The sequence below is a fragment of the Netta rufina genome, assembly GCF_964035555.1.
Source record: "Netta rufina genome assembly, chromosome: 16".
Taxonomy (NCBI): Eukaryota; Metazoa; Chordata; class Aves; order Anseriformes; family Anatidae; genus Netta; species Netta rufina.
The window spans coordinates 8,644,569-8,670,956 of record NC_140140.1 but is presented as its reverse complement, the minus strand read 5'-3'; the positions used below and the strand labels follow the sequence as shown (position 1 = coordinate 8,670,956).

Genomic DNA, 26,388 nt, shown 5'->3' with positions numbered 1-26,388 from the left:
AACCAAAGTTTCATAGGAGTGGCTCTGAACAAAAGCTTTCTGCTCAGTCTTCCCCCTTCAGGCTACACACTGAGGCTCAAGAGTCAAAATTCGCGCTAGGCACTTACCAAAGCACCTGAAGGGGCAGCCTAGTTGCCGGAGATCTGACTCACCCCTGGCAGTGTGTAGTCTTCCCCATTCTTTATCTTTTAAATAAAGGGTGCCTAGAATGAACCAGATCCCTAGTTCAGGTGTCTCATTAAAAACCCAGTGTTAGGTCAGATGAATTGGAGCCTTAATCCTGAATTGCACAGACCCACCCATATCTTCCAGCACTAACTCCATGTTATTTGTCCTTTCCATGTCTCATTCACTACCTGTGGGGACCAAGAAATAGGAAGCAGCACCCAGAATCCTAGGCCAGAGAGGTCAGCTTGGCCTTGGCCAGGATCAGTGTGAAACAATGGCAGTGGCAAACATGGTTCTTGGCAGCTCGTGCCTGACTGAAATAGTTCTGTTCCCCCCAATTACTGATTTGAGTTTTCTTTTGGCTTAGTTAAGAAACAAGACTAGTAAATTAAAACAAGAGGAAAAGAACATACTTTAACAAAGCTGTAAAAGTTCACATCCCTCTCTCAGGTTTGTGACAGGCTGAAAACTGGAGTGGATGCTTCCAAACCTACAGATTTAATTGACTCTGTTTAAGCAGAAATTAGAAGTAAAAGTGACAAATGTGACTTTGAAGACTGGGCCATCAATCTCTGCTCATGCATCAGTCAGTGCTACAATGGTTCACGGCCTAGTTCTTTCCAGGTTAATAGTTCTGTTGGCTCCCTTGTGTGAGATTTAACAGGAATTTACTATCTATTTATCCAGAAGACGATATGGGTACCAAAAATACAGAAAAAAAAATGCCCGAAGTACAATGTCTTCTGAAATGGTGGATCTGTGATATCCCATTGGCCATCTCGAGAACACAGGGAGTGCAACCTACAGGAACTAGGCAGAACTGAAGGCCTGAGCTAGAGGTCACGACTGGATGAATGGCACCCCCAGCCACAAAAATGCCTTCAGAAGTTCTATTGCTAACACAGAAAATGCTTAACACTAGATTTACCCATTCATTTATCACTACCTGCGTGGCATTTCATAATCCCATTTCAGCACTGGTAATGATCTCAGTGTTCCTAACATAGTAATGACCACATAAAAAGGACAGGGAAGCACAGAAGACTGGTTTAGATCCAAAACTTCCACCTCACCGCAGACTTCAGCTTTGTGCATGTTCTGTCTCGTCTTGTAACATTAGAGTGTAAGTCCTTCGGACAGTATTCCTTGTTTGGCATCAGCCAGTCACTGTATAGGACTATGTAAAGTCACACACCACAAATTAAGATAAATTGGTATACCACAAATAAAGTCAAGAAGAATATTGCCTGCACTGCATTGCCAAACTGAAAACGTTCCGAGTTTGGCCTATTAATTATTAACAATAAAATCAGAACTTCCTCCCTTTTTGCTTGTTGTTTTTCTTTGTCATTTTCCAGCATCTCGTGTCTTCTGAAACACTCCTTAGAATTCACTAAAGATACCAGGAGTGCTATTAGCCCTGCCAAAAGCAGGTTGAAGAAGCTGCACGACGTAGCATCAGGGGACGTTTCTGCCCTGTCCAACAGAGTTTTACTTTCTCTTTGCCTGTGGGAACTAATCCAGAAGCAAATGTCACTTGAACAGAAATAAAGTTCTGCCATAGCTGGAAACACAGTAGGCCAATTAGGGTAATTAGAGCGTATTTGCTACACTTTATAAATATTCATTCATTATCCCTGTAGCCCTTGTGACGAGCTGAACAGCCTTGTGCAACACTGGAGTCAGCTAGGGCACATAAACACATGTAATGCTGTCAAGATGAGGTTTCAGCTTCTCCTTTATCAGGTATCCTATTTAATGACTGCAGTTTTGTAGCCATACTTAATTATATTCATATTTTTTTCCCTACATTCATTGTGGGTCCAGAAAAACAGGGCTTTAAACGACAATAATTAGCTTGCTCAAATGACTGACCCGGAATACAAGCAGTTCCCAGCCCTCAGCTGGAGATTAGAAACCCAAGGCTGCTTGTTTCCAAAGCTAGACAGACAATTTTACAGCTCTCAATCATTCAAGTTAAGTGGTCAGTGAGTATAGTAATGTTTATTTTTCTGCTCAGCATAACACTGTAATTTAAACGGGTGCCTATCACAAGAACAAAGTTGTGTGGGCTAGCATGAGCTCCTGTACGTAATTATATAGAGGGGTAAAGTTTTGACACACAATTACTGAACAATACATTGAAGTGATGCTGCTCATTTTCATTAGTGAAACACTTCATGTCATGAACAAACTGAGTAATAGCATTGAGAGCTTTTCTGTCAGTAGCAGTTCTCAGGCCAAGCAAGGAAAAGACGACTCAGTATCACTCAGAAATAGAAGCACATCTTGGGAAATCAAGCAGATCAGATCCAACACTGTGGAATTGCAGGTGTCTTTAATTATTGAGAGGAATGCTTCAGGGGACAACCTGAGTGGGGAAAATTAAGACTGCAGAGTATCATGTGGCACAATAATTGGGTGAAGTTATCTTTTAGTTAGGTGAAAGCAGAGAGCACAAATTCAATACGGGTATCACAGGATGAAAACAAACATGATTTGACGGGATCAGAAAAGCAGCACCAGCAACAACAGTTGGCGTCCCAACACACAGGCTTCTGTATGCCCTAAAATTCATTAATAAAGTATTCTTCTCGGTGTGACATGCATAGATCTGTGGATTATTTCCCACTGACTCCTTGCTCTTCCTACTGACAGCAGCAACTCTGGCCCACAGCTAAAGTACTTCAAGAGCTTGCACAAGACCATGATGCATATTTAATTTTTTGCATATGACTGATATGCAAAGTCGAAGTTTTCCCTGTAACCCAAAATTTATCATTACTAACTGTCTTTGAATAAAACTGTATTTCTAACTATAAAAGTTTTAGTATCAAAATGCATCCACAAAGGAAGGAACGGTCAATTCTGCTAGACCACATTGGTCAATTCTGAAGAAGAGTCAAGTTAATGATAAACAGTGTGAATCCTACCTGTGCGTCAGTGCTTGGTTAAGATAAGGGGTTTTCATCACTGCAGACCGCAGAATGTGCCCAATTCAAGGATCTTACATTGCCATCTACGGGCTGCTCCTGGCAGTTCACTTCTAATTCCCAGGAACCCTGTCCTAAAAGCACCAGTTCCTACCGGTCATCGTTAAAAAGATGTATAAAAAAAAATAAGAAATTGCTTTTGAAACATAGAGTCAAATATTCAGTTCCTTCCTTAGTTTGCTTTCTGAACACATGGACTCTCATTCGCCAGAGAGTCGTGTTAGATCAGAGAGCTGTTAGATCTGCAAGCAAACAGGGGCACCTGTAGCAAGGCAGGATCTCTCACTGCAACGGAGAGATTCATTTCTCTCCCTGACAGCAAGAACTTGAGTCTAATCTTAACTCTAAAACGCTTTAAATTTGAATAATGTTATTTGTAGGGTTCAGGTTCTAAACTAAACGGGAGCCAAGCCAGGACTATTCGCTTCCCTACTGTCTAGGGTTTAAAAAAAAAAAAAACGGATTTCCAAAAGCACACCAGAAGGCTTAAGGCAGGCAGGGACAGTGCCGGAGGTTCTTGCATGTCAGATACAGCGGTCCCACGTTACCCCGCTGTGACAGACGGGTTTTTAGCAGTATGGAGGCACGCAGGTTCAGTGCACTGTTCATCAGTTGCAAGTAGACTAATCTACACCTCTGCACAGAGCTTCTGCACATGATTTTGGCTCTGAACTTGTATGAGTGGAACTACTTATCGTTTAAGTAGCTTTGTCACCCCCTTTACTTCTGTACCCCCTGAGTTCGCTGTAGAGAGAAAGCACAGGTAAAGATAAAAAGGAGGACTCAAAGAAAAGTAACATGCAACCTCCACAAATAACAATTCTCCTGTATCGTAATTGCTTACAGCACAGCTCACCTTTGCCTCACCTTCCCTCTGGAAGCACCCTGCAGGCATCACAGCAGCAGTGAATCACACTGAGAGCCACAAGAGAGGACAAGGTGCCCAGGGGCGTGGAAGTCTGTTGGTGTTGAGAGCAACACCTGAACAAGACCCACTGCAATAGCAGCACAGGTGTGCTGGGAGAAAGGCTGTCAGCCTCTTCCCAACATTGATTTGTTGGTAGGTAAAGGAAAACTGAAAGCAGTCATGTCACACAGGCAAGTCTAGAACACCATCTCCAGCCAGAAAGCACCAGTTCCTCCAGCAGTGTGAGGTGTAGCCTCTCAGGTAGAGAATTTCCATGATCCAAAAGCTTCAGTCTTCGCTTGGAAGAGTATCAGGCACAGACACAACCCTGCTCTAAAGCAGAGGCCTGCCCAGCCATGAGGTCAGTGATATTATTCACAGCTGTGAGTATTACCTGAAATTAATAATGGGAAGGCTAAAAGGAAGCTGTTTCAGAGTCTCTGCAATCTTGCAACATGCCAGGAAAAGTCACAAAACTTCTCCCTTTTGTTCAAGTTCATCTGTCTCTGCCATACACAGCACTCAGCAGCAGCAGGCAGTTAGAAAGGAGTCTCCCCCAATGTCTGTACTCTGAGTCCCTGCAAAAATATAAAGTCTTCAATTCTTAGTAATTTTCACATTGTACTAGAATGGCTTTTTTTTTTCCTTATAAGTATTGTACATCAATGCTGTCACTATTTTTAACCACAGTACAGAGGAAAAGGAAATAAAAAAAGGAAACATGATAAAAATCTACAAAATGATCAGTGATTTAAAAGACTGACAGGATAAGAACATGAAATGTGAGCTTATCACTGTGAAAACTGAAGAACTGATCAAGGTAACTGTATCCAAGAAATAATTATAAGAAATCATCTCATAATGGTGCTTCGAATGGACTGAAATATGGCATTCAAGATATTTTAATAGAGAAGGAGCTTAACGCTAATCAAGGCAGGTGATGAAAAGGCCATAACTCAGAGCTTTGTGCAGAAGGCAAAGGAGAAAAAATAAATTATTGTTTAAAAAGCAAAGCACCAATATTCAGGTATTCTCTGGATCAGTGGAGGGAGTGATTCAAAGGCGAGCACTGCGGTTCTGAGTGCTGAGGAAGCTGCTGGTGCTCTCATTCGAGGGGCAGCAAAATACAGACACCTAACAAACAAATCCCATTTTATTAAAAGGACACCTACAAGGGCTTTATCAAGTTTTAACTATTGTTGCACCTGTTACTACCCACAGGTACAGCAATAAAATAGAAACTGAGAGCAGAGTTTCACAAGTGTGTTTGAAATGGATAACAGGCATATCCTGGAAAGGATTTCTATACATTCCACCCAAAACTTATGGTCCTGTCACACAGTATCTGGAACACACCTGTGCTCCATGTGTGCACACCCCTTTGTGTACATACATGTAAATACAGGTCTGTCTTTTGTAATTTCAGACCCTTGTAAGGTCAGAAATCTGTTTCACGATGGTAGAACTTCCTTTCGCTATTCACGAGCAGGTGAACGCCCGTCTGTACCAGAAACTTCATTTCCCAGCCGAACGCAGGAGCGGAGCCATTTTCAGTTTGGACAGAACCTTTCCTTGCGAGCCGGGATTCAGTCTCCTAGCAACAGCACGAACACCTTGCGAGCGAGTCTGCAGCTTACGTGCATGGGAGGGCCTCCACTGGGCAGCCACAAGACCATTGGCGGCAGGTTTCTTCCTGCAGGGGCTGATGATGAAGGCTCCCATCAGCAAAACTCAGAGCTGACGTACGTGTCCGGGCCCACCAAAGGCCCGCTGCCCCGCTGTCTGAGCACCCCATCCACACCCATCTCCTTTTTTCTCCTCTAGCTACAAGGGCCAGTGAGAAGCACTTACCTGAAGGATAAAGAGCAGGCATGTTGCACTCTTTGAGGGATCAAGCCCAAGTTGTTCTCATTTCTTGAATCGGAGCACCAGAGCTCTGGGTGTCTGAGGCCTATTCCGTGGTGTTCAAATCGCGCTGTCCCCCAGGAAGGCAGCCCTTGTCCCACCTGCCAGGACTGCAGCTGAATCCCCGGGCATCCCTTCATGGCCGGGATGCCCCCGCCCCAGCAGGCCTTTCCCCCCTCATCTGGCTGCAGCTGTAGCCTGACTGCAGCTTCCCCTGGATGCTGTCATCTTCAGAAGGCCTGATACGGAACAGGAAACTTGTGTTGCAATAGACCAGGCTAAATTTATAGCAATTTCCTTTTCTGATAGCTTCGCGGCAGGTGTCATTTTGGATGGAAGCTATTTTTTGTTCTTCACTACAATTTTTACCGCCAGCATGAAATGGAAGAATTGCAACGACTTCACAACAAAAAGAAGCAAATTAGGTCAGAGCAGCACCGTCACAAATATATTTCAGTGGGCTTTTACAGTCCGCTGAATCAACCAGATGAAATATATTCTGAAGACAAGATTAAATGAATCGATCCAATGATAAAAGACTAGAAAATAGGCAAACAGAAGCCACTTTCCTTTCCTAAATAGACCAGAACATAACAGTTGCTGTGCTGCTGCTGTATTGCTCAAGCTTCTGGCTGCATAACAAAGGTTAGACCATATTTACACTGCAAGTGGGCAAACACGTGGCATTGTGTCCAGCTGAGGAGATGCAGTATCCCATTGCTTGTCCAAGTCACAAAACCTATGGATTTTAGATCTCAGAACTGTTCCAGAACAAAATGCTCCCTTGGGATCTGATCACTAGAGGAAGATTTAAACACATCACACAGACACAACAGGGAGCTGGGGCAGAGTGATTTGCTCAGGTGTACAGCCAAAACTTCACAGAAACTTTGGATTTCTTCTTGGTCTTTTACATTACTCACAAACTCATTGCTCCTTTGGACAACTCGGCTATTCAAGGAGAAAGCTCTGGGAAATTTTTGCATCTCCTTCCCAACCATGGGTTGTAACCCCACACTGTTTCTTTCCCTGTGCTGTATTTATTTTCCCCACAAAGGTCCTGAAGCTGTGGTATACGGTAAGCAGAGGAGCTGGTACGTTTAAGCAGGGGTAACAGCAACCACAGCAGGTATTAACCACAAACCAGTCTGTGTGTGTGTTTTCCTGTGGTTTATGTCGATGTTTGCTAACTGCTCTAAACTTTGCTACCCTCACACGTTAATATTTTACTCTTCTGTTAGTCTGTAGGATGACATGTATGACGCTATCATGCCCACTAGAAATTCAAAGAACCAGTACTTCCTCTGAGGAGCACCAGTTAGTCTCCAGCCACAGTTATTGCTACTTTTCATTTTTGCCTCTCTTTCTTCATTTCCCAGCTACTCTCCTTAACAAAGTAGCTTCTTTTTATTCAAACCTGTCATTTGAAAACTACTCAACTATTTCTGGCAGATGTCTTATAATCAAACCAAGCAACCCAGTTTGTTTTTATCAAGCTTCTTGTATCACTACAGGCTCCCCCTTTTTTGTTCAGTGTGGGTCCGAGTTTTGGAGTAACCTCAGTGTGAGCAGTGACCAATCCTTCCTCCCAGCAAGGCAGGGTGCTGCAGGAGAAGGAGAACTCATAGCAGCATTAGCAAGATGATCTTCCTCTTTATTTCCATCTAACACTTTGGCAGCATTTGTGAGACTTCTCACACAACAATTACCTTTATAAGCAACCTCTGCAAACGTGGATCTGTTGGTTATGTTTTGGTTTCAGCAGTGAAGTCGCACACAGCTCCACTGCTCTGAGGGCTTGCCACAACGCAGAGCATGCAGCTGGTGCGCTTCAGTTTGCAGTCACTGAAATGGATCCACGCTTCTGATGCCTGTGAGACAGGTAACATCCAGCACATTCACTGTGGAGAAATCACCTGCTAATAGGCAGCAAAACTTCATATTGCTGAACAAGTAACTGCAAACAAACTCCCCAGATTTAGCCTGTTTGCCCCAGCAGTGAATCTCAACTATGTAATACGCTGTTCCTGTTTAAGCCTCTCCTGTTTTTCACCAAAAGACTTCAGAAAACCGCAGGCAAATTGCAGATTACTTTGGACCAGTAATCAAAAGATGAGCTCTTCTCATTATCAGCGCTTTCAAGAAACCACTGCCTACAGCAAAACCAAGTGAAGTTGAGGAATTTCCTTTTTAAGCTTTGTTTCAGCATATTTGTTTTACTAACCAGCAACGCTATTTAAGATCTTTGTCTCTACATGACAGCTGCAAGCTGTAAGGCGTTTTACAAAGTAATTGTTCTTTCTGAACCATACAAAAAAGGGTTTGTAAATGAAAAGATGACATTACATTATTCCTCTTTAGTTTCCTCCCTCAGATAGGAGCACTCCACAGATGATCTCAGATAAACGTGACCTGTGTAGGTCAATCCATTTGCCTTCTCCCACATGAAACAGCTGCCACCTTTTATTAGTATTAGGTGATCACACGGGAATAAAAGGCAGAAGCTTTCAGTGTCATAGAAAAAGGAATGCAGGGGCTGAACGCACTCTTACTCCAGAAGAAAAAGCAAATCCTTGTTATATTCTGATCCACAGCTCTTCCAAGATAATTTTTCCACTGACATGAGCAGGCACTAATGGGGGAGCTTCAGGTGAAAATCTTGCAAAAACAGTAATCCAGCACCCAGGAACTTCAGCAGTCTTGCAATGCAGACTTTGTAACACTGTCATTAGGACTAAACTTTCTATACATGAATCTGGTTAGCACGAACATTAACAGTGAACCAGGAGTAAATGTAGGAATGATTAGTGATTACAAAGGTGTAAATTATTGACAGCTATTAGTTATCTTGCTGTATTTTAAAATTATGTCTGACATCAAAAATGTGAGTAGCTTTAAATTGTTAGCTTTGTGTTTAAAAATCTGATGTCTAACTCTTTATAAACTTTAGTCTACATGAACAAAAATATTTTCAAGAGTTGCTAAAAAGTCACAGATAATAATGCCTACTAAAAGCCTAATTATCCTTTGGAGAAATTAGTTGTTGCTGGTGTGTGTGTGTTGGGGGGGGTCTTAACAGTAGATTCTTTTTCCCCTAAAGTGGTCTTGCTGCATTTTATTCAAATATACTGGAACATGTGCACTTTTTTCCCCAGTCACTTTAAAGATCATCTTCTGATGTTTTACAAGCCACTACTCTTTTACAGACCACCAGCTGAGAACACTGCCCTGGACTACACACACATTGGCTGAACCCAGCTGGCAATTTTTACAAAACATCCCAGTACCCACTGTTCTCCTCTCTTTTTTTTTTCTTTTTAATTCTGCTTCATGCCATTAAGTCAGATGTATGCATAAACTAAGCAACACGAATAAAGTTCACGCTGACACTGTCATGACTCAACTCCTTCTAAAATACAGTGATAAGCAAGCCTTTAATCTCTAGTGCTAGAATGACTCAGTTTCATGAACAACTCACCTAATTAACCAGGACATGATTTAAGTAATGTCATCTGTAATAGTGTGATGGTCTACTGTAGGAAATACCAAATGCATCATTTTTCATTTCTGTTTTCAAACCAGCATCTTGATTTCAATGAAAATTACAATTATTTGAACTGATGCACGTGCCACAACCTCACAAGATACCTTCTGATTTGTATCGAGGGACCAGGCGGTCTGGCAGGTTCCACACTGCTGGCATAATGCAGATGTTTAATCAGATTTAAAGGATTGTAAGCTTGAAAGATATCCCACACGTGAAGTTGAAGATTATAAAGCGAAAAACTTTTCAAAGTATTAAAATAAATCCTGAGTTACAAGATGTTTATTGTTATAGAAGCTTTAAACAGATGTGTTTGTTTTGATCCCCTTGTTCCATCACTTTTGTTACAGCATTTTTAGAGCTACAAGGGGCAGAGCCAGCTGTTGATTTGCGATCTGAAGTTTCTGCAGAGGATGTGGGTTTGCTGTCAGTACGTTCACGTACGTTTGTACTGAACACACCTGTAGGCTTTTTTCTTTTTATTTTAGCTTCTAAACACTGAAGACAGCCATAACAAATATATATTCCCACAGCAGTATGCAGGACACTGAGGCTCACAACCCAGTTTTATTACCACAGGAGTGTTTCTGAGCTCCAGGCACAGACACATCAGGTGGTCTTGTTCTGATGCATCGGGTCTGCAAGTTCAGTTCTTGTTTTCCAAAGAAATTCATTGGTCTTTTTTCAAAAGAAATGTATAACTTTGTATTGCTACAAATGCACCTCAGCTCTTGCTACAGTTGAATTGCATCTTTACAGACCAGGGAATGACTTGGTTTATTAACTTGCAGTGCCACCTAGCAAACACCCTTAAAATTTTTTTTGTGATATAATTTTTTTACAAATGACAGCTTAGGGCTTTCATATTAAAAAAGAGAAAAAGATAAACTCATGCTTGCAGTATTTCAAGCACCGAGTGCATAGTTTTGTTTTGAACAGTTAAATTCCAGCTCAAAATTATGCTTGCAAATAGCATAAGAACATGCCAGGTGTTCACACACCTAAAATTCCAGTACATGAACTCAGAGAACTTGGTTCAGACATAGTCCCTTAGAGATTTGTCTAATAATATTATTAGTTTTATTTTTATTTATACAATTCAGTTTTAGATCAGCACTGAATTTGTTGGAGTTTTGAGATGAGAAGCTCCTGCCACCAAAATAAGGCTTTTAGCTTATCAAGACACATCAATGCCTCGTATGAAATTCTTCTTAGACTTCCCTGAAAGCTACACCAGCTTGATTTACTCTGCTTTAAAATAACAACCATGTCCCAGGACAAAACAAGTTTAGGTACTTAAGTCTGTGCCTGAACCATAAAGCTCTCCCACAGACCCACATGGGGATTCAAATGCAGCAATTCCGAACAAACGCTACAACCGCTTTGTTATCCTAAATATCCAACAGGAAGCTGTTTCCTGTTCAATTCCTGTGCCAAACTGTACTAAGCCACTTTGAAATAAAAGAGGGTATGAACAAGCAAGCTAAAAGCAGCCTCAAAACATCAAGACTGAGGGCCAGAGAAAAAAACTCTGCAGCCTAACCTTACCCCTCCTGGTACGGCATCTTCAACCAGCTACACTGTAAGCTCCCTGAATAAAGCCGCTTGTCTTATTCACAACATCCGCATGCATCAGTATTTAGGCAGTACTCTGGCAGCAATACAAAATGATAGTTTTATTGCTGCCCTTAGAATTTCTAAACAGAGTTTTGCTATGATACCTCCTGGTGGAAAGAGAAGCCGCTACATGTTTGACAGAGTTCAAGAAATGAAGCAAGTCGGGTAAGTTTGGGTAAGATTGGATATTAGTGCCTCACTTGCCATCGCACTAAGTACAGAAAAAAGAAAACAGGTCATGCATTTCAAGCCTCTTATCAGAATGCAGATTTTGTAACTGAACCAAGCCTCCACACCCTACCTTGAGAAGTCTTACAATTCTCACACACCACAAAGCACTATGCATACTTTCACTCATGGCCTTAAACACTTTCCTTGTCCTCTAAGTTGCAGAGATATGACTCTGTATTTATAAATTCATCGTTTTCCTTCAGGAGAGATTCTTAGTGCTAGAACCCATGGCATACCACAGTAAAGTAGGTAGTGTGGGTGTTTTCCACCTTATTTTATTAAATCAGTAGTATTTTTTTTCGCTCTTGTATAATACAAAGTCATGGCAAGTGCTGTTTTCCTCCTTCAAAATTTAAGGAAACCCACTTTATTAATAAGATAATTACTATGGTGTAACTTCACTTTTGCTGTATAAGCTGAAGAAAACACTTGTTGCCAGCCCACAGATGAGCATGGCTGGCTTCTGAAGTTCTTAACAGGTATGTAAGACAACAAAATACCTTCAATACACCTGAAACTCCCTAGTCACAGACTAACCTTCATGGTATTTAATATTTAAATTACACATAAAACGGTTTTACTCAAATACATCACTTACTCAATTTCTTCAGACTGTGGGCACTGTCATCAAAATTACCCAAATCCAGAAAAACTAGGCTTGTAAAACTCAGGTCATGAAAGGAATTAAGTGGTCGATTATACAGGAACTACACATAAACCGCACTTGGTGGTCACCTTCAAGCATATCTTCAAAGACCCTTCGGCTTTGGCTGTCCTACCTCAGATAGCCAGGAGTCACCAAAGCTTAACAGCACCGTGTAGAAATACTGCAGAATCCTAGGGCTGCCTTTGGCTCTAAAAATCTGACTACAGACGTTAGTCTGGGTTTCTCTGTCACTCTGGTAGTAGCTCTACCCTGACTGTTATTGCAGTGAGCACTCCTTCCCTAAATACACAGTGCTGCTGCTACAAGCTGCAGGATGGTGACTGAAAGTCTCATCAGCGTGGAATTTTTCTTGGCAATTCCCTATGAAGGGCTTTGTAGTGCTAATGAGCAGCTAGAGATTAACAGTTACTGTTGTGTTGTTGTTTTGTTTAAACCACTACATGTATTATTTCAATTTACGTTGGCCCGTTAGGAGAATGAGTAAAAACTTTCAACACTACGCTCTTGTGCTAGGTCATTCTCAAGGCTGCAATAATTAAAGTAATTCTCAATTATCACTTGCACAATTAAGCAGTCATTCCAAAATTTCTCAGTTGTTTTTTTAATAGTGAAAATTGTTTATTTCCACATAATTTCATATTTTTATATAAAAACAGACACCAACAAATATGAAATTAAAAAAAGTAATAGATGTGGAAGATAGAAATACCACGTTGTATCTCCACATGATATAGACACTGCAGAGAGACATTGAAACCCCATGCATTTCCTGTGAATACTCTTTTTTTTTTTTTTTTTCCATTTATATTTCTAGTATTGAGGAAATGTTGGGTCAATTTTACTGGCCCAAGCCATGAGGCCCCCTTTAATATCCTTAGCTAATACAGGCCCATATTCTTTAACAGGTAACTCCTGAATAATTCTGACAGCCTTCTGGGAGTCATTTCCTAACTTGCAAACAACATATACAGGAAAAGATGTTTGGCCATTAGTTCTCTGCTTTTCTTCACAGATTCGTTTTTCTAAGTATTCCAAATATTCTTCACTTTTTTCCTCTAATTTACTCAAGGGAATGTGGACAGCGTGTGCCAGGCTACAGATATCCACCTCAACCTGGGGACGAACATCTAACAATACATGAGGAACTTGATCATCCAACAGTTTTTTGTATTCCTCTACAGATATCCTGTCTTTACTGGACAGCAGATGTAAAGTCCTACATTTGTCTGTTGCAGAAGACCCACAAAACGCCTCATAATCCTGAAGGCGAGTGACAGACGGATTGTCCCCACAAACAGCACAGTCTGCTTTCTTTGGTCTTAACTTGATGTTGCGAAACTTCCCTTCCCGAGCATCGAACATCAGCATGAACTGATTGAAGGAGGAACCCATTCCCGAGGCTATCTTCAACACTTCCAAGGCCTGAATGCAGCCCATGATGCCCGGCACAACACCCAGCACGCCCCCATCCGCACAGTTTGTCACCGTCTCTGGTGGAGGGGGCTTGGGGAAGAGACACCGGTAGCAGGGTCCCCCTTGGTAGTTGTACACCACTAGCTGCCCCTCCAGCCGGAGGGCACTGCCGGACACCAGGGGCTTCCCAGCCAGGACGCAGGCGTCGTTCACCAGGTACCTGGTGGGGACGTTGTCGGAGCAGTCGGCCACCACGTCGTACTGCCGCACCAGCTCCAGGGCGGCGCTCGGGTTCAGGGCGCCGCAGTAGGGCACGTAATGTACCGTGGAATTCAGCAGCCTCAGGGTCGCCGCGGCAGACACGGCTTTGGGGAGCCCCCGGCGGGCCTCCCCGTGCAGCACCTGCCGGTGCAGGTTGCTGGTCTCCACCACGTCGTGATCCACCAGCCCCAGGCGGCCGATGCCGGCCGCGGCCAGGTACTGCGCGAGGGGGCAGCCCAGCCCTCCGCAGCCCACCACGAGCACGGAGCAGCGGGCGAGGCGCAGCTGCCCCTGCACGCCCAGCTCGGGCAGTACCAGCTGCCGGCTGTACCGCAGGATGGCGGCGGCGCTCAGCGAGGCCTGCGCGGGCAGGGGAGGGAGCTCGGCGGGAAAAGCGGCGGCGCTAACTCCAGCTGACCCCTCCTCGGTATCCGCACCTCTCTCCCCCGCCAGCACTTCAGCCAGCCGCTCCCTCAGGCCGCGCAGCTCCCGCTCCCGCCGCTCGATCTCGGCGCCCAGCCGCAGCGCCTCCGCTCCGCCCGCCATGCTGGATAAAATGGCGGCGGGGAGTCCGCTTCCGCTTCCGGCCGGGCGCTTCCGGCCGGGAGGCGCTGAGGGGCCGGCTGCGGGCAGCGCCGTGCTATGGCGGCGGGGGGGGCCGGGAAGGTGTCGGTGCTGCTGCCCACATACGAGGAGCGCCACAACCTGCCGCTCGTCGTCTGGCTGCTCGTGCGCACCTTCCAGGACAGGTACGGGGTGCTGGGGGTGTTGTGGAGCGAGGTGTCTCGGCTTGAGGGGCAGCGCTGAGCGCCCCAGTGGGAGCCCCTCTGTGGGGAAATCGCCCCCGGCTCCGCGCTGGGGCCGTGCGGGGCAGGCAGCGAAACCGGGCACTGCCTTAAAATAGGTCTCGTTTCAGTGGAATCGACTTTGAAATTATCATCATCGATGATGGAAGCCCGGACGGGACGCAGGAAGTTGCGGAACAACTGGAGAAGATATACGGGTCAGATAAAATTGTGAGTTGCACGCTTTGTTTGGGGTTCGTTTTGTATTGGAAAGCACTTGAAATTTCTAAAGAACTCGAATAGACTCCCTGGATCCTGCACTGACTTTCCTTACCCCCTTAAACAAGGATATAAAGTTACTTGTTTTAAAAACAAGTTACTTAAGTTTTGCACACCCCTTAAGCAAACATAAAATTGCAACAGTTGCTTACCAGCATTATGAACTCTTACACAGAATCATAAATTAATGCTTACAGAGGTTCTCAGCACTTTGTGCGTTGCTGTGTGCTACTGAATAATGTGTTTGGTTGGTACTTTGTGCACGCCTGAGGGAAAGGTGAGGTTTGGACCCAGCTGCGTTTCATTTTCTGTGGCTGCAGGAATTGGAAAATTAAAAAAAATGGGCAGCTAGTTGGTTGTGGGATTTATTTGTAATGTCTGGTTGCATTTCTCAATAACAAGAGTAATTTTTTTTCTATTGTATTAATGTAGAGCCAGCAGTTGTATATAACAAGATACTGCCATTTACTTATTCCTTGTGAGTTATTAAAGCCAGTTTTGGGGGAGGATAAAAGCTTTATCACAGAAGAGTGGAAAAACTCCAAGTTGAGTTTGACAGTTTTGTGCTGTAAGCAGTGTCAGGCTCTTTTCCAATCTATTACTGTGTAATTGTAAAGTTTTTAAAAGTATTTGTTGTTGGGTTTTTTGTTTGTTTATTTTTTCCCCAAGCAAAGTCAGTGTTCTGATTTGTCCTCAGGGTGTTTCATCCAAATAATTTCATGGGGCTCCTTGCTTACTGAATGTGGTATGTAGATAACTCGAGAGGACAGCACGTTTTAGGGAGTAGATGAGGCGTTGAAGTGATTTTTTTTTTTGTAAACTTTGACTATTAAAGAACTATTATTCAGCTTTGACTATTAAAGAAAAACAATCATGGGGGAAGCAAAAATCAAAATAATGAATTATTAGAAGGACTAATGATTGTTCTCAATACCCTTGTTGTTCTCCAACTCACGTTAGTTACAACCTCTCAGATAAGGTAACAAAATTAGCCAAGTTCTAAAAGTCAGTATCCATGGGTTATACCTTGTATGCACATGAAAATCTTGAAATTTATATTCAGTACTAAAAGTATATTAAATCATTCTGGGGAACTTGCTAAAATATTGAGTGAGTGTTTTCCATTCCCTAAATTAATGATACCGGGGAGACCTTTGTTTGAATTCATATGCATGTATTTGATAGTGGAATTTGAGGAAATACTTTAATTACAGAGATGGAACTTTTAATATTTATTTTTTTACTGCAAAAATACAAGTAAAGCTTATAAGGAGTTTGTTTTTAAATGTGACCTGATCAAATGCCTGCTTAAAATAATGGTTTGTTTCTCTTACATTTTGTCAGATTAATTTTTTTTTGTGTGTGTATAGTGAAAAGGAATTTTCAGTTTTTATATTGAAAGTCCGGAATTTAAAGATGTCACTAAAAGTAATTTAGAACTGTTCCTCAATTAATTTATATGTATTTTAATATATCCTGCAGCTTTTAAGACCCAGAGAAAAGAAGTTGGGCCTTGGTAAGTCCTTATCAAGTCTGGTTTGTTGTTTAAAAAAAAAAAAGTTATATTCTTTGTTTGATTCTGGTGTATAAAGTTCCAGAAGAATCAAAGTAAAGCCCAAATCTGCAAATATGTTTTCACCAAGCTTGTATAAGTGAACAAAGTTTAAAAGCATGCACGTAAAAATCACAGTGTATTACAGCAAGTTAACCACAACCTCAAACCTGAAGCCTGCGGTGACTGCTGTGCTGTACAGCTGTGCTTTCCTGTTAGCGTGCGCCTCTTCTCCTCCCACACAGCGTTTGCTGATTACAGAATAAGGGACGGGGATTGAGACAAGCAGTACCTGTTCAAAGAGCAGCTGCCCTTTCTGTATGGAGCCTACTGATTCAGAGCGGACAGTGGCGCTTTCTGTGGTATCTACCTGTGTATAGGATGCTTCAAAAAGTGGGCCATGGCTTGTGCAGGCTCCAAGCCTGGGACACTCCTCGGTCACACCTTTGCACAGAACTCTTCACTGTCAGCTCATGTCAGCGTAACTGTTCAATTAGCTTTAATTATGACTATAAATAAAAAAATGCATATCTGACATGTCTAGCACTCAAACTACTAAGTATTGTCTCACCTATTAACTAACACATGAACTGAAGCCCTTGAAGTGCATTACAGAAGTTACTCGTGTTCCAGAAGCCCTCACTGATTTGGTAGCCAGTCTTGTGCCATTGAGCTAAATCATTAAAGTTTTCATGGAATGACACAAGACTGCAATTTTGTAGATCTGATTTTGTATTTCACAGAAAGTCTAAGTCAAGCCTGTCTTCCTTTGCTTCAGAAAAAGCACCCTTAGGAGGTCGTAAATGTCATTAAAACTGGCAGTATCGAAGCCATCCTAAAACAAAGTTGAGATGATTCATTGTGTAAAGATTCATGTCTCAGATCCCTTTCCCTCTCCTCTTTTACAATAGGAATGGAAAAAATGATAAAATGCAGTATGTATGTTTCTGGTTTATTGGATATCAGTATCTGTCTTTCTCCACATCTTGGCAACCATTTGGTAAAATATTTCAGGTGTCTTATGTACCAAGTAGTGCAGCTAACAACTTTCTCCATTCCACTGACAAAACCAAAGTTCTCCTTTTCTAAACACTGAATTGTCTAAATTCACCTTTATGCTTTTTTCTACATATCTCATTTATTTAAGAAACTCTAAGAAGCGTACACATCTTAATTTTTCTGTTTTCTGCTTTTAGAGCTTTTGTCCTAATTTGACTGGTATTATAGCATAAGCTGATTGATTTACATCTTCATGTACCATGTTAACCAATCCTACACAATACACAAACCTGCAACACTTCTACTGTGTAACTTTGGAAATGACACGGGAAAGAAAAGAAAGACAGGTTGTTCATTAACCAGGACCTGTGACACTGCCTGCTAAGGACATCAGTTAAGAGTGTTTTGGTTTCAGTTTTAGCTATTCCTTATGAAGTTAAAAGAATAATTTGGATTAATGAACAGGTTTTAATCTCTGTTAGGCTGCCGCACTGTTCTTGGAAGCAGTGCTATCTTTGAGTGATCTGACTCAGATCAGAAATTGGCATTATTGAGGAAAGTTCTAATAGCAAGACTTGCTCGTATCAGAGAGCTGCATCAGTTCATACAGGATGAATAAACCACAAAATCTGTAAGGAAGGGGAAAAAAAATATTTTTAGGAATATAATTCATGGTGTCATGAGAATAAATCAAAATGTATATTCTATTAATAGGAAATCCTGAGTATAGAACAGTTTTTTTTCTTAAACCCTGTGATTATTTCGTATCCCATTTCCATTTTTTTATAGCACTTAAGTGCCAGTGGTGCTTCTGAATGTTATTTCAAATAGTGACCCACTTATCAAGTCGTTTCTCTATGCATTTGTAGTGCAGTAGGGTTTGACAAGACTTGTATTTCTAAAATCTGGTACTGAAAGTATAGGGAAAGGGGAAACGGTTTTAGTGTTTGACCTCTGATACATCATTTAAAAAAAAATTTAGGAGTATTTAATTAATCCTTTTCTGGTAGAGATTAAAGAGTTTAGAAAAATAAGTGAAGACTGGCTAGAAGATTGCATATGTTAAAATACTGAGGGAAATTACTTCTGTATTGTTTTCATCAGGCACTGCTTACATTCATGGAATGAAGTATGCCACTGGGGAATTTATTGTTATTATGGATGCTGACCTCTCTCACCATGTAAGTTGTATTTTATGTACTGTTTTTAATCTATTGTAATTACATATTCATTGTTCCTACCTTTCTTTTATCTCATCTCATCTGTTTTCTTTCTATTTCAGCCAAAATTTATTCCAGAGTTTATCAGGTAGGTAATAGTTCTTGTATAAGTGAATGACTTCTAAACATTTATTGTTTTGTAGTAAAACTGGAAAGCTTTAGGTTATTTTATAGCAATCTAACTAGCGAGAAAACTGTAAAGGCAAGAATTCAAATAAAAGTTATTGGACCTAGTTAATTTGTTCCAAAATAGAACAGAAAAAATAATTAGCTTCAAACTGGAGCAAAGATCCCCAAGTTTAAACTGACAGAGAACATGTGTGGCTAAGTACTTCTCATTCTTTTGAAAAGCTGTGTGTATATATATATGTGTGTGTGTGTGTGTGTATGTATGTATATATATATATTAATACATACACACACAGGCAGAAGATCATTAGGATTAGAAGATAATCTTTTTTATTTTTCTAACGATCTCACATGTTTGTAGGGATGCTGATTGGAGGACCCATTCCTCACTTAATTGTGAAGTACTTCTCTCCTGCCTGCCTACCTCTTATCTTCCCCTCTCTGTAATATTTCAATTTGTGAGAAGCAGTAAACAGGCGTTACAATGGAGGCTAAGGGTAGTTCAATAATTTTCAACTTTCTTCCTAAGTAGTACCAGAGGCTTACAACATTTAGATATGGTCCTGCATCAGTTTAGGCATGGTATGGATAGTCCCAGACCTCTTTTTTTTTTTTTTTCCCTTATTATGTGTCTGAGTGATTTAAATGTTTAAATCAGCATTTGGTCTTACCTTTACTTTTATACTAGAGAGACTTGCTTTGAAAATAAGATACTCTGAGATTGTTCTTTATAAGAGAGCAATTAAGCATTTTTTCAATGTATAATGCACCATAGCCACCCTTACTATCATTTTCCTATCTTCTGTACTTACTTGTTTAAAGGTTTGTAAAATACAGAATTTGTATTAAGAGTGATGATTCTCATTTTGATATATATACTGACTTTATGCAAATACTGTTCCTGGTTTGTTCTGATGAAATCAATTGCTTATAGAAAGCAGAAAGAAGGCAATTTTGATATTGTGTCTGGGACGAGATATAAAGGAAACGGAGGAGTACATGGCTGGGATTTGAAAAGAAAGTTAATCAGGTTAGTAGTTTTTAGATACTTACACATAAACTTGTTGTTTAGAAATTAATAAAAATTCCAAGCACAGAACTCCAATAAATCAATGTGAACTGAATTGAGTCTTTAGTTAATTGTACTGGGTACTGCAAAATTATGTTAAGTAATAGGAGTATGCACAGTCTGTAGATTCTTCAATTAAAAATAACAAAGAACTTAATGATACAACTAGGTTTGAGAAATTGGTTGGTACAATGTAAAAATGTAAAAATCTGCACAGCGTCAGTTTGGGAGGCTTTTTCAGTTTATCATCCAAAGAATGAGCTGAGACTGACACTTGTCTCAAGTTTGAATGATGTGTTTAGTTAGCTTTAAGAGCTGCAAAGGTCCTTTCCCTCAACAGTAAATGACTTGCTAAACCCCTCTGTTGACACTCTTCTGACACACTTTGCTAGAAGTTAAGGATTATCTGGCATGATCAATGTCAATAAATTATTACTTAGACCTAATTGGAAAAGGGTTACAGTGAGCACCAAGGAAAAGTTTCACCCCCAAAGCAGAGGAAGACTGTATCAAGGTCATATAAGCACATGGAGCATCTCACGCTTATAGGGGCTCACAGATTTTGAGCAGCTAATCAACAAGTTTCTTCTAAATAACATCTTTTCTCTTCTAAGTGTTTTAAGAGAATAGGCATAACTTACTGCTGTTGTTTTTGTTGGTTTTTTTTTTACTGTAAAGAATTTGGAGATGAAGTGTTAACAGTCTGATTAGGAGATGGTATCACAGGGATGTTATTTGGACTTCTCCCTTTTTTTAACGGCTAGAATAAGTGCTTATTTTTTTGTGAATGGGAGGAATTTGTACAGTGTATTTACACCCATCCCTGAAGGGAAGGAAAAAAAAAAAAAAAGAAAAGAAAAGAACAAAGAAAGAAAAAAGAAGAGTAATGGGTGTTACAGAGAAATCCTTTTGTATCAAACACTACAATGTGAAGGAGTTGGACATCTCATCTGTATGTAATACAGCCCTGAGCAACGTAGTCATTAATGACTTTTCAGTCTTGCAACATTTTTCATCTGTGGAGCTTTTCCTTATTATACTAAGTAAGCAGAGTAAACCAAAACTGAATCTTGCTTTTCTAAATCCAAGTCTAACATTCATCCAGGAAGCAATTTTATTCTTCTCTGTTAGTAAATGTTACAGGAAAAACATTATTTTGTCTGTTGTCAAATTTATTTCTTTTGTACTGTATCACAGTGTGCGGTTGTACTGACAATTCTACTATAAACAGACTGTAAAACTAATTTCTGAATTTTTTTTTCTGTCATAAAGTTCAACAATCTGTTAATAATTTGCATTTGAAAAACAAAATGATGGGATGTGACTTAAGACAAACATTTAGGAATCAAATCTAACAGTGAAAATATATTAGGAATACAATTGTTTCCTCCTAAGCAATTAAAAGTTTCTTTTTTGATATTTACTTATTTTCTAGAAACTCTGCTTGATCTTTCTGAATTATGTACTGGGTAATTTTGACATTTGTGTTTTCTTTGCAGTCGTGGAGCCAATTTTATAACTCAGGTTTTGCTGAGGCCGGGTGCATCAGACTTAACAGGAAGTTTCAGGTACGGGCCTGGTACGCAAGTCATAAAGTCTATTTGAAATTAAGAAACTGCTAAACAAGGAACTGGAGTAAGAACAGACCTTTACAGAGGACTGTGACGTCTGTTTGAGAAGGGTGTAAGAAACAGCAGACCAGATTGCAAGACCTGTTGCTTGTGTCACTTTGTTAATGATTTTTTAAAACAGTGATGATATGAATGAGTGATCACAGTTAAGATTCCTACACGTGGTACGTTGATTTCTGAAGTTCAAAACTGTTTCGGGTTTCATTTTCTCTGTAATCATTTACAGGTTATACAGAAAAGAAGTCTTACAGAAACTAATGGAAAAATGTGTTTCTAAAGGATACGTCTTCCAGATGGAAATGATTGTTCGGGCCAGACAGCTAGGATATACTATTGGAGAGGTACAGTAAAAGTCCTGATAAGTGTATTATGCTTTCATTTAAATGTAGGTGCAGATTGCTGTACCAGTCAGGTTTGTGACATGGGCTCTGTCACTGGTCAGTTATGCTGTCCTCCACAATTCATTTGTAACATTCCCAATCTTCCTCCTTTGGTTTCTCCCATGTGGGAAGATTTCTAACATCTGAAGAGCTGCTTCATTTTTCTGCTTCAGCACTGCTTTAAAGATATCTTTAAAGATATCCTTTGCAATATCTGCAACAAACTTGACAGTGTTCAGATTGCTAACATAGACCTATATATAAGATTATTTTATTGCTTTGGGGTTTTTAAAAAACTGTTTATCATATCTATATTGTAACTTCCTGGTGCAGGATAATTTTCCATTAAGTCCATTGATACAATATTTCCTGACCAATAGTTACGATTCCTAGATGGTTTATGGTTATCCAAATAATGATACTGGCATTTCAGAAGAGTTGACATTTACATGTCTAATTCCTGGCTTGCAGATGCTGCTTTTGTAGCCACAGGTTACAAAATTTTTTCATGTAGTTGTAAAATCTGCAGAATTATGAGGGTTAAACAATTCTTATGCAAAGTTAAAAATGAAGATTTCTGCGACCTTCCAGTCTAAACGAAACAAAGGGGTATCATGGTAAGATAACTGACACAAGCTCCACGCACCCGTTTCATTTTGCTGTGTTTCTGTGCCATAAGTGAAATGTACCACGGTCCATGGAACATGCCCTTCTGGAAATGCCTCCTTTAAGACTAACAACAGAGCTTTCCGTGCAAGAACGGCCAAGTCCAGGAACAACGCAGGTGGTTAATCCCTATCCTGAAGGGGAAGACTGGATACTTCTTGGTAGATTAGATATAAATGGTTCTTCCATCACTGGTCACAAAATAGCACATCTGACATCCAGAGCTGACTATGTCTTCAGTGATTTCTGGTCCTGCCCCATTGATCAGCTGTCCCCAGGTGCCATGATGCTTACTGGGATTACCAAAAGGGACCTTACTAAGAAAGCTAAAATCATTAAGTCTATCTGCGTGCCTTGTTAGGTCTTCTTTCCCTGGTTTCCCTTCTACCATGGACTGATGTGCTTAGAATTTTGAGAAATCCTCAGTCCTGGCACAGCTGCAAGGGTGTGGTAATTTTTGTGTTCCACTTGCCAGATCATTTCTGGTTGAAACTGCCAGCAAAAACTAAGCCAATTTTTTAATGACTTTTGCAAATGCAATTCTTTATTTTAGCTGAAGTATCTTGATTTCACACACAAATATATATGGAAATTTTTGAATATTCTGTTACAGTATTGGCAAAATGACCTGTCATATGTCATTGTACGTGGTCAAATTACTGAAAAGGAGTGTGTTCCTCACACTTAGTGAGTGGTGAGTTAATCTGGAGGGTATGATCACCTAAGTAAGGGAAACAAAATAACTTTTAAATGACTTTCTATCCTCTAAATAACCTGTAAAATGGTCAAAGACTGACAAAGGTAGGTATTGCTTGTAAAAATATTCACTAACTGACATACTCAGATGTCATCTTCTAGCCAGTGATGAGGTTGAGCAGAATGCTGTTTCACAGTGGCAGGAGATGGTTGCTTTCCAGAGGCATTTTCTTAAAGTTACTTTATTTAGCTAACAGGGAAAGTGATGACGGTTCACGTTAAGCCCCTGGACTGTTAGCGTACTTAGGCTTTTAAGGTTGTTCTAACAGCTGTGTCATCCAACCGCTCAGTAACATCTTTGGATCATCTTTAAAAGTGATAAACCAAGTATTTTCATGCTATCCAGCTATGGGCCATCACTAAAGTCATTGGTAAGAAGAACTGAGATGATGGAAGCCAACCTAAGGCTTTCTGAACTCCACCATAGAAAAGTGCTATAGTTTGATGTCCGTGTTTTGCCTTTCTCTTTCTCTCTTTTTTTTTTTTAACATAATTTCTGGTTATTTAGGTTTTGAACCTTAAAAATAGTTTTCCTTGTTTCAACAGGTTCCTATTTCATTTGTGGACCGTGTCTATGGAGAATCTAAACTGGGAGGCAATGAAATAGTCTCCTTCTTAAAGGGACTCTTGACCTTGTTTGCTACAACATGAGACTTTCTAAAAAATGAATTTAGGATAAAAACATTTTCTGACCTCTGTGTGGCTTTTAGCATGTAATAGCAGAAGCTTGATAATTTGCCTGGTGACCAGAAGACCCTCTATGATAAATGAACTGCACGTTAAACAAGTCAAAGTAAAGACTAATACCCTATGCCTTTTAAAAAAAAAAATAATGAAGTCTAATAAAGAACACAAAGCTAAATTGTATTATGCATTTAGAAATGAATCATTATTCAGCAGAAGATGATTTTGAAATAAAGATGAGCAAGTACCTTAAAAATATTATTTTTTTTCTTTGTTCTGTGTTTTGCAGATAGTATTTTAAATATATACTAGTTAGTTCCCTTTATTTCTTCGATGCAGATGTACGTCTGTGTTACAGCAGATATAAAACAACGGTGTTTCTACAGAACTGATAATAACTTATGTAGTTTAAGAGGAAGTACAGATGAGTACAGTGTTTGTTCTTTCAGCTTTGTTCTTTTTAAATTTGCCGCTAGGCTAGAAACAGAGAATATTCTTGGGATAAGAAAGAGAATCACTGGGATAGTTTTGTATTGTGTATGCATGTCCAGAAATAGATGATTCTTTTTTCCTACTTTCTTTAAAAAGTAAACATTTTTAGAATCTCAAACAGGAGGATAACATCTCACACAACTTTAGAGTGATAGAGAACACAATTGAATAGAAAACCTCACTGAAGACATATGAGAGATTTTTCTTACATCAAGTAACATTTTGCAATGTAATATCTATACTTGCTCCAGATCCTGATTGGAAAAAAATACAAACGGTATAATACTCCTGACTGTTGGTTGGTTTGTTTGTTTTGTTTTTTCTGTCTCACTATTTGACCTAGTCAGAACTCAGAAATGCTGAAGAGCTTGCAATCAAATATGCATTTTAAGGGAGTTTTTTTGTTTTTTTTTTTTTTTTAAAGGAGCAAACAGGAAGATTAAATTGTTCTGATAATGGCTTTGTATACAAGAAAAATATATCCTTGCATTTTTGGGGGGATGGGAGGAGGGAAGGGTGGTTCTGTTAAAATATGCATCTCAGAAAATGGTGGGAGAGGAGAAACAACAAATACTTTAATGATTGTACTTATTTTGCTTGTATTTTGTTTGAATTCCTCTAATACACTAAATGCAGTTGTTAATATTAAAAAAAAATGTTAAAAGTCTGTACATTAAATAATAAATTCACATTTCAGATAGTCATTTTTAAAAAATTAGCCCACTCAACGACGTAAAAACTTCAAAATCCAAACTTAATTTTCTAGTGGATTGTTTTAATTAAAGATACTCCTTTTGTTTTTTAGTGAAGTTATTCAGATTCTGCTATTTTTCCCCTTTTCTGAGTACTCACAGCAGATGTTTTGAAATAATAAATGCTTTAAAATAATAAAAAGGTAGCTGTAGGTTTTGAATCTACCTGTAACTGAATTACAGTGACTTAACTGTACATTTTGTGACATTTGCCTGTACTTTCCCAGCAAATTATGTTCATCTCTCTATAATTTAATTTGGTGCAGGCTAATCTGATCTAATAATATATACAGAAATCTCTGGGCCTGAAGGACCATGGAACTCTCATGTGAATAGGTTTCATCTATTTATGTTTCATTTGGAGCATCCATGGCTAAAATAAACATTTTAAGTTTGAAATAGGTACAAAATTTTTAATTACCATATAGCTTTTAGAAGTTGCTTTGCATTTTCATACAAGTGGAAACCGTTTCCTAGAATACATATTGAGCCTCAGCAAGATCGTATATTTCTCAGACTTCTGTGTAACTGAAGTAATATTAGTTACTTGTGATCTAGCTGCTGGGAATTAGAATATATATGCCTTTTTTTTTTTTTTTTTTTTTTTTTTTTAACGAAAACTACCTGGTAAATTCCCTTCATTGCAAAGTCATCTATTTATGAGATAGCATTTGAAGTAAGTTGCTTTTAAATATAAATTAGGATCATTATATGCAGTGTATTTTGTGTGCTCCAGTACATGCAAGTTTGAAGCATGACTGGGCTATATTCAGTTTCTAGATAAATAGATAATGTTCCTTATTATGCTTAAACACAACGGAATTTAGGTTATCATAAAGAAAAATGCTTTAAAGAAACTAAAGCAAGTGTTTCATGTCAGCAGTACACAAGCAGAAAGATGCATTCTGCAGTACTTCCTGAGACAAGAAAAGGTCACAGGAGTGAAACTGATTTAATCGCCTGCACCAAGCTACTCATAGAAAATGCTATTAAAAGGACCTAATAAAACGTGGATCCAGTGGACAGAAGCAGAATTAATGCCACTGCTGGCTGCAGAGTAGCTCTGCAAGCTTTCCTTGAGTTAGCAGGCAATGGATACGTATGCGTATTTTACTGTATATATCATGAAAAATAACTTTTTTTTCCCCCTAGCCAAAGACTGTATATTTCTTCAGAAAGGGGAGTGGGCTACAGGTAACTCACTAAATACTGAATGCGCTTTCAAAAGTTCCCTTACTGCAAGTTTTAAAAGCCTCAACTTCAGAAGTAGCTGCTGTTTGTGTGTTTG

At 39.9% G+C, this 26,388-nt stretch overlaps 2 protein-coding genes across 2 annotated transcripts; one reads left to right on the top strand and one right to left on the bottom strand.

Annotated features, from left to right (window-relative positions):
• Window positions 1-12,639: 12,639 nt before the first annotated feature.
• MOCS3 (molybdenum cofactor synthesis 3) lies at window positions 12,640-14,252 on the bottom strand (the record flags this gene model as incomplete). Its single annotated transcript, XM_084296455.1, has 1 exon — window positions 12,640-14,252. The coding sequence occupies one exon, from the start codon at window positions 14,250-14,252 to the stop codon at window positions 12,843-12,845; it is 1,410 nt and encodes a 469-aa protein (XP_084152581.1). The 3' UTR covers window positions 12,640-12,842.
• Window positions 14,253-14,314: 62 nt separating this feature from the next.
• Window positions 14,315-24,764, top strand: DPM1 (dolichyl-phosphate mannosyltransferase subunit 1, catalytic). Its single transcript, XM_084296884.1, has 9 exons — window positions 14,315-14,455; window positions 14,623-14,722; window positions 16,253-16,286; window positions 18,426-18,502; window positions 18,604-18,629; window positions 19,605-19,700; window positions 21,239-21,307; window positions 21,597-21,711; window positions 23,719-24,764. The coding sequence occupies exons 1-9, from the start codon at window positions 14,349-14,351 to the stop codon at window positions 23,821-23,823; spliced, it is 729 nt and encodes a 242-aa protein (XP_084153010.1). The 5' UTR covers window positions 14,315-14,348; the 3' UTR covers window positions 23,824-24,764.
• The last annotated feature ends 1,624 nt before the right edge of the window (window positions 24,765-26,388 follow it).